The sequence below is a fragment of the Danio aesculapii genome, chromosome 23, assembly GCF_903798145.1.
Source record: "Danio aesculapii chromosome 23, fDanAes4.1, whole genome shotgun sequence".
Classification (NCBI taxonomy): Eukaryota; Metazoa; Chordata; class Actinopteri; order Cypriniformes; family Danionidae; genus Danio; species Danio aesculapii.
Window position 1 is genome coordinate 40,509,460 of NC_079457.1, and position 13,402 is coordinate 40,522,861.

General features: G+C 35.8%; 1 protein-coding gene across 1 annotated transcript in view; it reads right to left on the minus strand.

Annotated features, from left to right (window-relative positions):
* Nucleotides 1-13,402, minus strand: part of LOC130217247 (brefeldin A-inhibited guanine nucleotide-exchange protein 2-like) — a 62,940-nt gene continuing 49,538 nt past the window's right edge. The window contains 5 exon segments of the mRNA XM_056449317.1: nucleotides 1-947; nucleotides 5,254-5,371; nucleotides 8,378-8,516; nucleotides 8,618-8,789; nucleotides 10,674-10,813. Of these exon segments, the coding sequence (XP_056305292.1) occupies nucleotides 768-947; nucleotides 5,254-5,371; nucleotides 8,378-8,516; nucleotides 8,618-8,789; nucleotides 10,674-10,813 (749 nt within the window). The 3' untranslated portion in view covers nucleotides 1-767.

Below are 13,402 nucleotides of genomic sequence, written 5' to 3' on the forward strand. Positions count from 1 at the left end.
TCTTTTCTAATGACTCCCCATTGCGTAGACTTGTCAATTCAGTCAGACTCTGAATCAAGAGCAAGCAGCACTTGCAAAAAATGAACAATTAAAAAAAAATCTATTATTAAAGCAAACTTTAGTGCAGTAAAATTAAATAATATTCATTAGATGTCTTAAGATTTTGATAAATATGAAAACAATGAACAAACCCTTGAAATCACAGTCCTAAATCTGATGAAAGGCATGATGTGTGGAATGGTAGTGTGTGTGTGTATATGTGTGGATCAACACCAGATGCTTTGAAAGGAACTGTTGCATTCTTATGATAACGTGTGTTTTACTGTGACTCCAAATCAAAGTCTTTCCCCACAAACTAAAATCATTTTAACGGCTTTAAATTAATCTGAGATGATCATTCAATCAGTAAACGTAAACGGCCATTGCTCACTGGGTGTCTCAGAGGTTGATCTCGTCTCTGCATGTTTGTTTCTTTGAGAAAAACAGTCAAACAATGAACAGATCAGAACACAAAGATGAAATCAGCAGACGATCAGAAATCAGATACACAGCAGTACTGGTAATAAATTACGGTGGCAGCAATCCTGAAGGAAGTCAAACCTAAAAAGAAGCGCACGTGACTCGTGTGTGGATGACGGAGCAGAAGCGTCACAGTGCTGTTCTCTCATCACAGCTGGCGTTCGGAGAAAGCGTTCAGGACAGTCGTTCTGTGTCCATCCATGCTGCAGTCTTGCTTTCTTCCCAGTTCATTTCCGTTCTCTTCCGCTTTATGATGATGATGATGATGATGATGAAGGCTGTGCTTGGCCCAGTTCGGGAGCAGCGATGTGGAAGACGGAACCGATGCGGAGGAAAAATCGCCGCAAAACAGCGCGGAGCTCCGGAATGAGGTCGAACTGCATCATCTCACACAGATGGTGGTAGTAGCAGGAGGCATGAGGCTTGAACTGGGGAGAAAGGACACGGTTAGATTAAATTCATATTTTATTAAATCTATTTTTTTAATAATGTATTTTGTTATTTTATATTGTTGTTTAATTTATTTTTCATGTAATAAATGTTTATATTTTATAAAGTTTTGTGTTCATTTTTAAATATTTATGTAATTTCATTTTTAATTTAAATATTTTATATTACGATTAATATTTTTATTTTGTCATATTTTATATTATTTGTATTTATTTAAAGGTCATTTAATTTTCATATTTTAAATGTATTTGTTATATTTTCATATACATTCACCGGCCACTTTATTAGGTACACCTTACTAGGACCTGGTTGGACCACTTTTGCCTTCAGAACTTCCTTAAATCCTTTATAGCATAAGTTCAACAAGGCACTGGAAATATTCCTCAGAGATTTTGCTCCATATTGACATGATCGGCTTCACATCCATGATGCAAACCTCCCAAAGGTGCTCTACTGGATTAGGATCTGGTGACTGTGGAGGCCATTTGAGTACAGTGAACTAATTGTCATGTTCAAAAAACCAGTCAGAGATGATTCGCACTTTATGACACAGTGCGTTATCCTGCTGGAAGTAGCCATCAGAAGATGGGTACACTGTGGTCATAAAGAGATGGACATGGTCAGCAACATTACTCAGGTGGGCTGTGGGGTCACGATGCTCTATTGGTACTAATGAGCCCAAAGTGTGCCAAGAAAATATCCACACCATTACACCACCACCAGCATGAACCATTGATAGAAGGCAGGATGGATCCATGCTTTCAACCATCTGAATATTGCAGCAGAAATCAAGACTCCTCAGACAAGGCAACTTTTTTCCAATCTTCTATTGTCCAGTTTTGGTGAGCCTGTGCCAATTGTAGCCTCAGTTTCCTGTTCTTAGCTGACAGGAGTGGCACCTGATGTGGTCTTCTGCTGCTGTAGCCCATTCGCCACAAGGTTCAAAGTGTTGTGCATTCAGAGATGCTCTTCTGTATACCTCGGGTGTAACGAGTAGTTATTTGAGTTACTGTTGCCTTTCTATCAGCTCTTACCAGTCGGGCTTTTCCTCTAAACTGTGGCATCAACAAGGCATTTGCACCCACAGAACTGCCACTCACTGGATATTTTCTCTTTTTCTGACCATTCACTGTAGACCCTTAGAGATGGTTGTGCGTGAAAATCCCAGTGGATCAGCAGTTTCTGAAATACTTAGACCAGCCAGTCTGTCACCAACAACCATGTCACTTTCAAAATCACTTAAATCACCTTTCTTCCCCATTCTGATGCTCAGTCTGAACTGCAGATCGTCTTGACTATGTCTACATGCCTAAATGCATTGAGTTGCTGCCATGTGATTGGCTGATTAGAAATGTTTGTGAATGAGCAATTGGACAGGTGTACCTAATAAAGTGGCCGATTAAGTGGCCGAAATTTTCAATTTCATATTTAACATTTTATTTGATATAACATTTTAGAATCATTCCATATTTAATTTAAGTTTTTAAATGTAATAACTAATGTAATGCTTAATTTCTATGACTTAATTAATAATTCTTTCATTAACACTTTAAAAAAAGGACACATTTATCCAAGCCTTTTCATCCAGCCTTTAGTTGAGTGTTTTTCTGGAACGTTACGCCATTGGGAAGGCCTGATGCTATCAGAGAAGTGATGAATGGAAATTATACTTTAGTTCTGGACAAGGAAGGTCCCCGGGGCTGCTGGAGCTCTGTTTGCTCTTACATATAAAGGTCATCACACTAACAAGCTAACAATTCACTGGGTTTCTTCCTGTAACGAAAGCGTACACTCGGACACCAAAAGGATAAGAGATTTCCAAAGCAGGCGTTCTCCTTCAGGAAATAACACTCATGGACTAACTCATCAGACCCACCTGAAAGGTTAATAAGGCCATTATTATTTTGATTTTTGAACAGTCTGTTTTTCTTACTCTTAGTGATCCGTCAATAATTTACAATATAAAGTCATTTCCAACCGGATGTCAGCTTAATGCCTGACTCAACATGAAAGGTAAAATGTGTACTTTCTTTAACCTTTTAATCCTGGATCTCAAGATGGATTGAGAGATTGTGAATTGAGAGACTTGCTTACGATTTTTATCCTAGTGGAAAATTTACATCATACATTTTTTAACTCTAATGTGGTGACACACGTTGAATAATCCTCTTATTTAACCACTGAAATGAAAATACTAAATAATCTTCACATTTTTGTGACTGATAAAAATGAACAAAGACAGACTTATCGCACGAGATGCTGCTAGAACAAACATTGTGACAGGTTCTGATGGAAAACAGCTGATGTTATTCTTTTTAAATATAAAAATAAAAGTATTCAACCATTTTTTAAGAAGTGTCTCAAGATGCATTTTTTCCATCAGCACACATCAACTCTCTATTCTTTTCTATTCACTTACATATTCTATTCTACAACTTGCATATTATTGCCATTTTGTTGATTTTGATTGTTTCTGTTGTCAGTTGAGTCCTCAGGAATCATCTAAAGATTCATTCATTTATTTTATTTTCGTCTTAGTCCCTTTGTTTATCCGGGGTCGCCACAGCGGAATGAACCACCAACTTATCCAACACATGTTTTACGCAGTGGATGCCCTTCCAACTACAACCCATCACTGGGAAACATCCATACACACTCATTCACACTCATACACTACGGACAATTTAACCTTCACAATTCACCTGTACCGCATGTCTTTGGACTGTGGGGGAAACCAGAGCATCCGGAGGAAACCCACGTGAATGCAGGGAGAACATGCAAACTCCAAACAGAAACGCCAACTGACCCAGCCGAGGCTCGAACCAGCGACCCTCTTGCTGTGAGGTGACAGCACTACCTACTGCGCCACCGCGTCGACTCTAAAAATTCATCTTGGTCAAAACTGCCTTCACGTCCACACTTTGTTTTATTTCTACTGTTTATTTATTTTCAACTGTATAAACAGTCTTTTTAATGCCAACAACACATCCTATATTTTGTCTACTTTTATGTGTATTATATATAAATAATTTTATATATACATACATATACAATATTATTTATATATATAAATAGTATATTTTATTTATGTATAGTGATCTGGTAATCTAGGACTTTTAGCCAGGACAGACTACTGTGCATACGTGAGAATAACTCTATTTAAAATGTCAATCGATTTTTTTTTTTTAAAGAAAGGTTTCGTTGAATAAAAAGTATATGTATACAGTTATATTTTGCTTGTTTTGAAAATTTTGTGGCAAAGAAATTATTTATTTATTTATTTGTTTATTTTTGGTGTGGCTAACGAAAAAAATTGGTAAATCCTTAGTGTTGAGGACCTGAAAAGTCCTGTGAAATAGGAACTAAATGCTTAGTTCTGGCACATTGGCTCACGCTCATTGAGCAAGTTCATATACAACACACGAAAAGTGAAATAAATGAGGTCTCAAGTGGATATGTATATGCCAAGTCAAATGTATACATATAAATATATATTTACAAAATTGTGGCTAGTGAAAACGTTGGGTGGCTAGTAATGTTGAAAAACTACTAGCCACACTGGCTATTAAGTTATATATTCATTTATGCCATGTTTATATTTATTTTTAGACAACAAATACTAATGGTTTAACGACAAAAGAGGTAAGTAATCTATATCTGGAGGAATGTCATTACATTTTTATTATCATATTTCATATTTAAATTTCATATTTTCTTAAAAAATGCTCTAAATGACAACATTTTTATTTTAACTGTGAAAGAAATGTAATCAGTACTTTACAAAATAAAGCAAAAAAAAGGTTTTACTAAAACAAATGACTGTAAATTATAAATTCAGAGAAACTGAGGCTGTGTTTACACTAGTGAGTTTCGATTTGAAAACAGCTCCTCGCCCAGACTAGCATTTTTACAGTGTTTCAGAAAAACAATCTCCAGGGTAGTGTGTATGCGAGGCAAAACCATAACGAAACTTTTAAAACAAAAAAGGCACTAGTGTAAATGGCCCCTGAGAACTTAACTGGCAATCACCATATAATTTACATACTGCAGTTCTTTCGTTGCCTTGTTTAATTTTATTGTCTTCATTTGCGAGTCACTTAGAATAAAGGTGTCCTGCCGAGTGATTAAATGCAAATTTAAGTGTAAATGGAAGAATTATTATTGGACATACATAAAGAAATGTCACGTCATGGTTAGTAATAAATCTCCATTGTCAGCCGAGGCCAAAAGGTTGAGTGTTTGTGGTTGAGTGTGAGGGTGTGTTGACGTCTGTGTGTTATTTACTTTATCATCAGGTAGTCGGAGTGTGCGGGTGAGCAGCAGCAGCAGGAGACTTGTCCACGCTTCGCGATGACTCTCTGAGGTCAGACTGATAAAGTACGCCAGGGCTTCACTGCACACACTAAAACAAACACACACACAAACAGTTAGTCACAAAACAAAACAGCACTGCACATGTCAATCTGAGAGCTTGATTGGGTGACTCATTCCTCATTGTTTACATAAAACAGTTAATAATGTTTCTGTGAGAGTCATCTAATTAGTTCATATTACAGTCATGAGCATAACAGCTATATTTAACAAATAATGTTCATAGTGACGGAGACGTAATTAGAACTAAAAACGGACAAATATTTGATGTCATCATTTAAGAACTATTTTTGTCAGCCGATGAACAATAAAAACATTTATAGACAATCATAAAGCTTTTGAGAGTTTGAGAAATGACAAACTACAGCTTGACATAATTAATAGCGTTATGAGGGTAATTTTTTGCTATGGAAAAGTTTAGGAGACTGCTCGAAGATTCCTAGTTTTTTTTTTATTTCCAGGTTCTGCTGGTTGCATTCATCAAATTTTCATCGCCAATCTTAAGCCAATCGTAATCGTTTGTTTTGGTTTAATTTAGAATTTCCCCAAGCATTGAAGAGCCGGGGGGGACCAGAGTGAGCGCTCCAGCTTGGCCCCACCCTGATCCAGGATCCTGGTTTCTATAGATTTACGAATGATAGGTTTATTTTTTTTCTGTAAACTACTTGTGACTTTTTTAAATTAAACTTTAAAATAAAAATGTTTAAAATAACTGGTCAAAAATGGGTCAAAATAGTATGTTATCTTTTAAACATGTTTATTTCATTTTTAGACTACAAAATACCCACGTGTCTACTTCAGACGAGATAAGAAATCAAAATTTGGAGGAATAATCCTGATTTCCAAATGAATTATCAGCAAAAAAGCTCTAAATAACGTTATTTCTATTTGAAATTTGGATTAAATGTTATCAGATCTTTACAGAATAAAACAAAAATTAATATGTTTCTCATACCTATTACAAATAAAAACTAGTCTCTTATTTTTTCGTTATCTGCAGTTATTGTTACTTGTTGACACTTTACTTGACATTTCATTAATATGAATGATATTTTATGCATGCTTATGACAGGTATCATTCATCAAGTAATGTAATTGTAAATGCAAAAGTGAGATTAGCTATCTTTCCATCCAAAGACGCGAATTAATTTTATGTGCAAAAGAGGGATATCACATAAAAGACATGCGAATAAAGCAGCGTTTCCCTCCAATGAGTCAAAGAGAACAAAATCATCACTTCCTGAATAACTGGCGCCAAATATCAAAACTAAAAACAGACATTGCTGTGGTAGGAGAAGCTGCCTGACTCTTTTCTTTAGCCTCAGAAGACCAATCCCGACACACAATCAACTTGTGGTGGCGTTTGAAGGCATGAGACGTGGAGCACACATGCTCTTGACAGTTCTGGAGGTAATTAATAATATAATAACACTAATACCGAAACAGTTAAGGTGTTTTAGAATGACCAAAACAACATTTAAGATGTTTTACAATGCCTTCAGCCTGCTGGTTTGTCCATTCACACACATTTTTATCATTACATGAGTAGGCTATAACAAAAAACATGACTTTTTTTAATGCACATACTGGAATTTGTTCGGTAAAAGTGTTTCCATTGTAGTTTATGCGCATCTTTTCTTAAGAATAAAAAGTTGATCCTACGCCAGGTTTGCACATGTTTTTTAATGCGAATTTTCAAAATGTATGCGCATCTTGGCATTCCCATCAACTGATTTTTTTTATATGCATATCCAAAATGCGCATAAAATTAGGTGGATGGAAACGTAGCTATTGTTAAAGATGTATTTGTTATGACAACTTGACTTAACTAAATAATTATAATGTAGCTGCGTCTCAAATGCCACACTATGCACTATGTACTTACGCACTTACACACTCAAAAGCACAGTATATGTATGTAGTTTAGTCCCAAATGGAGCACTAATGTTTTTTACTAAGCGGAAATTCAAAGCGTTTCCCTGATGACGTTTGACGGTTACTAAATCAGTGAAATAAATGACCAAACTATCAAATAATACCTGTCATGAGTATAACCGCATTCACCATCGGGAGGCGCTATAATCACTCTCGAAGGAGAATTTTGCTTTCACCATACAAAATAAATAAAGTAATCCAACATGTGCGCCCGATAGCTCCGCCCCTTCTGCTACATGAGCAAACCTGCAGTGCGTGAAGTGTCCATCATTACACACTTAATTTTACCGATTGAATGAGTGCACTTATTATTTTTAGAGTTTTCAGTGTGAACGCACTACTTACACTATTTATACTACAAAATGGCGTAGAACAGTACATAAGTATGCGATTTGGGACGCAGCTATTGTATTTGTCATGAAACTTGACATTATCAAGACATAATAACTTTAAATCATAAATCTGTCATAAACATGACTGTCATAATGCCTTTACAATAGTATCAATTTTTTTTTTAACCTCAATTACAGTGGTACACATTGAAATGATCATTAAAATGTAATTAAATATTAATCCCGCTGTTAGAAAATTATTTGACAGAGTATTGACAATTTTACTGATGTCAAATGTTAATGAAATGCTCATTTTGTTCCACTGAAAAATTCATGACAATTAGAATGGCCTCATGACATTATATCACACGTTATGTTGTCATGTTAACGTCAAGTTGTCAGGATGCAGACATCTCAACAATGATATCTTTGCATTTAAAATGACATCAATGAGCTAATGACATTTAATGGCACCTAATGTCATAAGGATGCATAACATATTTCACTTAATGATTATATATAGGCACCATGACAGTCCCTTCATGAGAAGTGTTTTCGTTATCTTCATAATCCTCATTCTTGCTTTTGTTTTTCCTCATCTCCATTTAAATACCTTACTAATTTCATTCCATTAAACAAAAACACCATTTTTACACCCTTCAGTCCAAATAATAGCAGCATCTGAAAAATCTGTTGTATAAAAGCAGTGGTGTTTGTGCTGAGCTTGTAGAGCAGGCGTGATTAATGAATGAGGCTGACGCTGCACTCACTGCAGCAGACGTGTCTGGATGTCTGGCCAGGAGTCTCGCAGCTGCGTGTCGGAGTACATGCGAAAGAGGATCCTCAGACTGCAGGCCAGACTGCTGGTCTCCTGCTTCAGAAGATTCGGTTTTGACTTCCCCTTAAAGCCTGCACGCCAGATTAATAAAAGACACGCACAATAAAAAAAACACAGTCTCATAAATGACAGCATTACCACAAGCCAGATGAGGAAATAAAAGAGCGCAGACCTGCTCTCCAGAGGGCCGTGCGCTGCTCATTGTTGGAGTTGAAGTCCTTGGCGAACCTGTGGGACTCGAGGAGGCAGTCGAGCAGTTTGAAGAGGTGCTGGGACGACAGGTGTCTGTACATGCCCTGATCCACCTCCGCCTCTCCCTCTTCTGCCTGCTCAAGTGCATCTCGCTGTTGGCAAACATGCAGAGAGGAAACAAAAGCCACTTAAACTGTTAGCATGCCATGAAACTCGAAGTATGCTTATTTTGTCTAACAGTCAAAAGCACATCCTTTCGAAGTAAAGTCTACTTGATAGTGTGCATGGACAAAGGTGCTGCTGGACATGTGTACACTAGAACAATTAATCCTTTTCCACTTTGACTTGAGTAGGGAAAGACCGAATCTGTGGACATTTTTTAGCTGTTTCTGCTGAGAATTTTATGAAAAACTGCAGATTTATGCGGAATGATTTTAGGAGTTTCATAACTAAAAACTTGATATATGAAATAAAAAATACATGTTTAACTTTTATTTAATGTTTACAATGCAGTCTCTCAAAGTCTCTCATATAATATATCTATTAAAAGACAGAAAATATTACGTTTCAAACTATATATAAAAAATATTTTAATATTACCATTACTAATCACAACAATATTTGTGAAATGAATTTAAAAACTGAATAAATCTAAATTAACACACATTTACACAAGTAAATACATAGACTCAATGATGGGCTAAACATCTGTGGAAATCTGAGGATTTCTGCATGTGCAGATTCAATGTGGGCCTACTTATGAGTCTTTGTAATCATATTAATTTGTAGGTAATAAGTTGCAGGTATCTATTAATTCCCTTACACATGCACAATAGACAACGGCGTCTATTGTTTTTGCCATCTTTAGCAATTTGTTATTGTATTGTAGTTAGGGTAGTGTTGTTTCTCGTGTTGATGCATTGTGGACAAACTTCATGCACGAAGAGCAAAAAATTGCAAGGAAATGTCAAATTTTATTTAAAAAAAATTTTTTTTTGTTGTAAAAAAATTAACATTTATAAGCAAAAATCTCGATTAGAAAATATTTAAACCAATTTTCACCCCCAAATCTGGATGTGGTGGCAATTTAGTTACATTACGACAATAAGTGGCAAAAACCAACCATAAAAATGTGTCACTAAACAATACTTCAATAATGATTCTAACTAAATAAACATCAAGTCTATGAATGAGTTATTGAATCATTAATTAAACATTAAATACTAAAATATAACATTTAAATAATATAATTTTTTCATATTTTATATTTTAAAAAATACCATCTTAAAAATAGATTTAAGCAAATAAAATAGTCAGAACCTTATATAAATATAATGTTTATAATGTTACAGTTATACATTTAGCATTATCAGCAATATTAGCGAGTGCTGGAAGCCCCCTTAAAGATGAAATCCTAGAACTGCCTCTGGTTCTGATGATTAAATTTGTGCCGTGTGCTTCAGAAGCTGTTTCCATTACCCTTCAAATTCACTAAATCTTATCTGCTAAACCGGTTTGACGCTCACATAAGGTGGGTTTTAGGCTATTTGGACGATAATTATTTTTAAATTGCATCTACAGGTCATCTGGTGAATGCAGAGGTCACATGATCAAAGCCTTTCTTGCCATTACACTTCTATATCATAATCTTGGTTTCCTTTAATTAAAAATAAGGCTGCAATATACATAATCCAAAAGTCAAGGCAAGGTTTAACTTGTATTAGAGGCAAAAAAAAGTTTCGTTTTTTTGCAGTCGTTTTAATAAGGATATTAAATATTTCGCACAAAACTGTAATAAAAACAATCTATAGTGTACACTACAAATCCAAGCATACTTTGGGCATAACCAAGCAATTGGTTGTCATATTTCTCCAAAACACAGTAATGGTTTAAGCAGCACTCTTTATTTTGTCAACATCATGAGGGCCCTTTGTCTGTGCTGCTTATTAGTTGTATTTTCAACATCAACATCAATTATCAATTGTAACTTATGAAGCAGAGCGTAAAATAGAGTTTACTTTCTGAAGTGAACTCACCTGAGCGGCGGCCATGTTCTCAGCATCTTCTCTCTTGCTGGTAGCAGGGTAGAATACAATGTTGTCTATTGTCTGAATCAACTCCAGCTGTACGACGCACTTTATAAGCAGCCCTGCAAACAGCCTGTGGTCCGAAACCCCTAAATCAGAACATTTGAAAAAGTAACTTGTTAAAAGTCACAGAAGCATAAGAAAACTTCAGACACACAAACACGTAAACAAATTTCTCACAAAGCCAAACGTAAAGGAAGCTGAATTCTATTGCTGATTTCATCGGCCAATTGTAGTTTTTCAGCATCATGTTTAGGGGCATGAAAATGTAACATGCTCTGAACAAACCGCAAAGCAGCATTCTGACCAATCTTCATTTAGTTTACAATGCCAACTTTCTACATTTCAATAAACTACTAATAAACTAAATCCAGACATATGTTTTTTTATTTCTTCCAAGTTTTATTAGCAGTTTCAAATGTCTGTTATTTAAATGTGATTTTAGTTTCATGACGATGTAAAAAGAGGAAGATGTCATACAGTTCAAAGACAAATGTGGCTGTTAGTGGAAACTCTAATAGATTATGTGGTTTGGGCAGATTTTCAGACTTCTTTATACCTCATGTAGGGGAGGTGTGTGGTAAAGCTTTCAGCTGAAAACTGGGACACCAGTGAAGTCATAAGGGTGTTTCTCTGTGCAAGTTTTTTTTCTGTCATATTGGTACAACAAATAACCTTTTAAAAAAGAATTATTGTTGTGGAGAAATGAAGGCTTCTTTTTCTTTACGCAAATATACAGTGTCCGGCATTATAACAAGAACCCCCTGACAGATTTGTCAGAAAAACAATAATTTCTTTTTTAAATTAACATTTACAGTTGAAGTCAGAATTATTAAACCCCCTGAATTATTAGCCTCCCTGTTTATTTTTTCCCCCCAATTTCTGTTTAATGGAGAGAAGATACACATTTCTAAACATAATAGTTTTAAAGAGCCCATATTATACATGAAATAGGGTCATATTTAGGTTGTAAGGGTCTCCAACAACAGTCTAATATGCATGCAAGGTCAAAAAACACTTTAATGGTCTTATAATCAGCATTTATTTTTACCTAATTATCCCAGCGACTCCCATATGAATCGTTCAGCGATTCATTTGTTCCCAACCCCCTCCTCAGCGCGAAGCTAATCTGCGCTGATTGGACCGATGACAGCCTGCTGCGATTGGTCGACAGTGACAGGCTTCAGCACGAGACAGAGTGAAATGCCCAGCTGGTAATCAACTATATAAAAGTAGTCACAGTGCACACACGCTTCATAGTGTAAGGCTTTTCACTCACTCACTCACACACCTCCTCAGAAGAACTGGGGAGATCGACGCGAGTCTCCTAGCCACTTTACCTGCTCTTATTCTCTCTCTCTCACACACACAACGCTCCTCAGAAGAACTAGGGAGAGTGACGCGAGTCTCCGGTCTCCTAGGCGTCACGCACTCGACCTGCGCTCTCGCTCTCTCGCTCTCTCTCTCTCTCTCTCTCTCTCTCTCTCTCTCGTAACTACTGGCGAGGCTTGTGTTTCGTGGCTGCGTCATCGCGAAACACCTAATGACTCGTTATCAAGACGACTCGTTTGAAGCACTATGAGTCGACTCTTTTATAGATGAATCAATAATTTTAAACACTGTACACTTACAGATTTAAGCCTTAGCTGGATATTTCACTTCACTACATGGAAGGGCATTTTCAAAAACCCATAATATGGGCTCTTTAATAACTCTAATAACTAATTTAAATCATAATCTCTAATAACTCATTTATTTTTATCTTTGTCATGATGACAGTAAATAATATTTGACTAGATATTTTTCAAGACACTTCTATACAGCTTAAAGGTACATTTAAAGGCTTAAACTAGGTTAATTAAGTTAACTAGGCAGGATAGGGTAATTAGGCAAGTTATTGTATAACAATGGTTTGTTCTCTAGTCTATGAAAAAAAATATAGCTTAAAGGGGTAATAATTTTGACCTTAAAATGATTTGTAAACAATTAAAAACTGCTTTTATTCTAGCCAAAATAAAACAAATACGACTTTCTCCAGAAGAAACAATATTATCAGACATACTGTAAAAATTTCTTGCTCTGTTAAACATTATTTGGGAAATATGTAAAAAAGAAAAGAAAAAAATTAATGGGGGGCTAATAATTCTGATTTCAACTGTACCTATACAATAAGATATTTGTGAAAATCTGATTTATGGAAAAACTAGAACTACTTTACCTTATTAATTTAAGATCATGGTGAACAAACGAGTACATCTCAACTAATGTGTTAGGGTGAAAAAAGGAGGCCATACAAAATATCACTTGAATTTAAATGTGTTATTTTTCTTATCCTAAAGATGTCAGGTGACCACACTCGTGTGCTAAAGGTGCCATAGAGTGCACTGATTTTAAAACTTTAATTGTTTTCTGATCACTAAATAGTAGGCATGTGGCTTAGGCAAGTGGAAAAAAATTTCCAGAAGTCAAGAGATAACCACAGAAACTACCCCTAGAATGAAAAGCTTGTTTTTGACCATATTTGGAAGGGCCATTAATATTGATGAGCTCTGCTGTGACACTCCTCATCTGAATCCTGTCTGTGCTCTATCCCTTACGCACGCACGCCACGCCATGCAGGTTCAGTATTTAAAAAATATTCAAGTGAAGTGGAGAAGAGGTTAAGAGTTTTGTTGTAG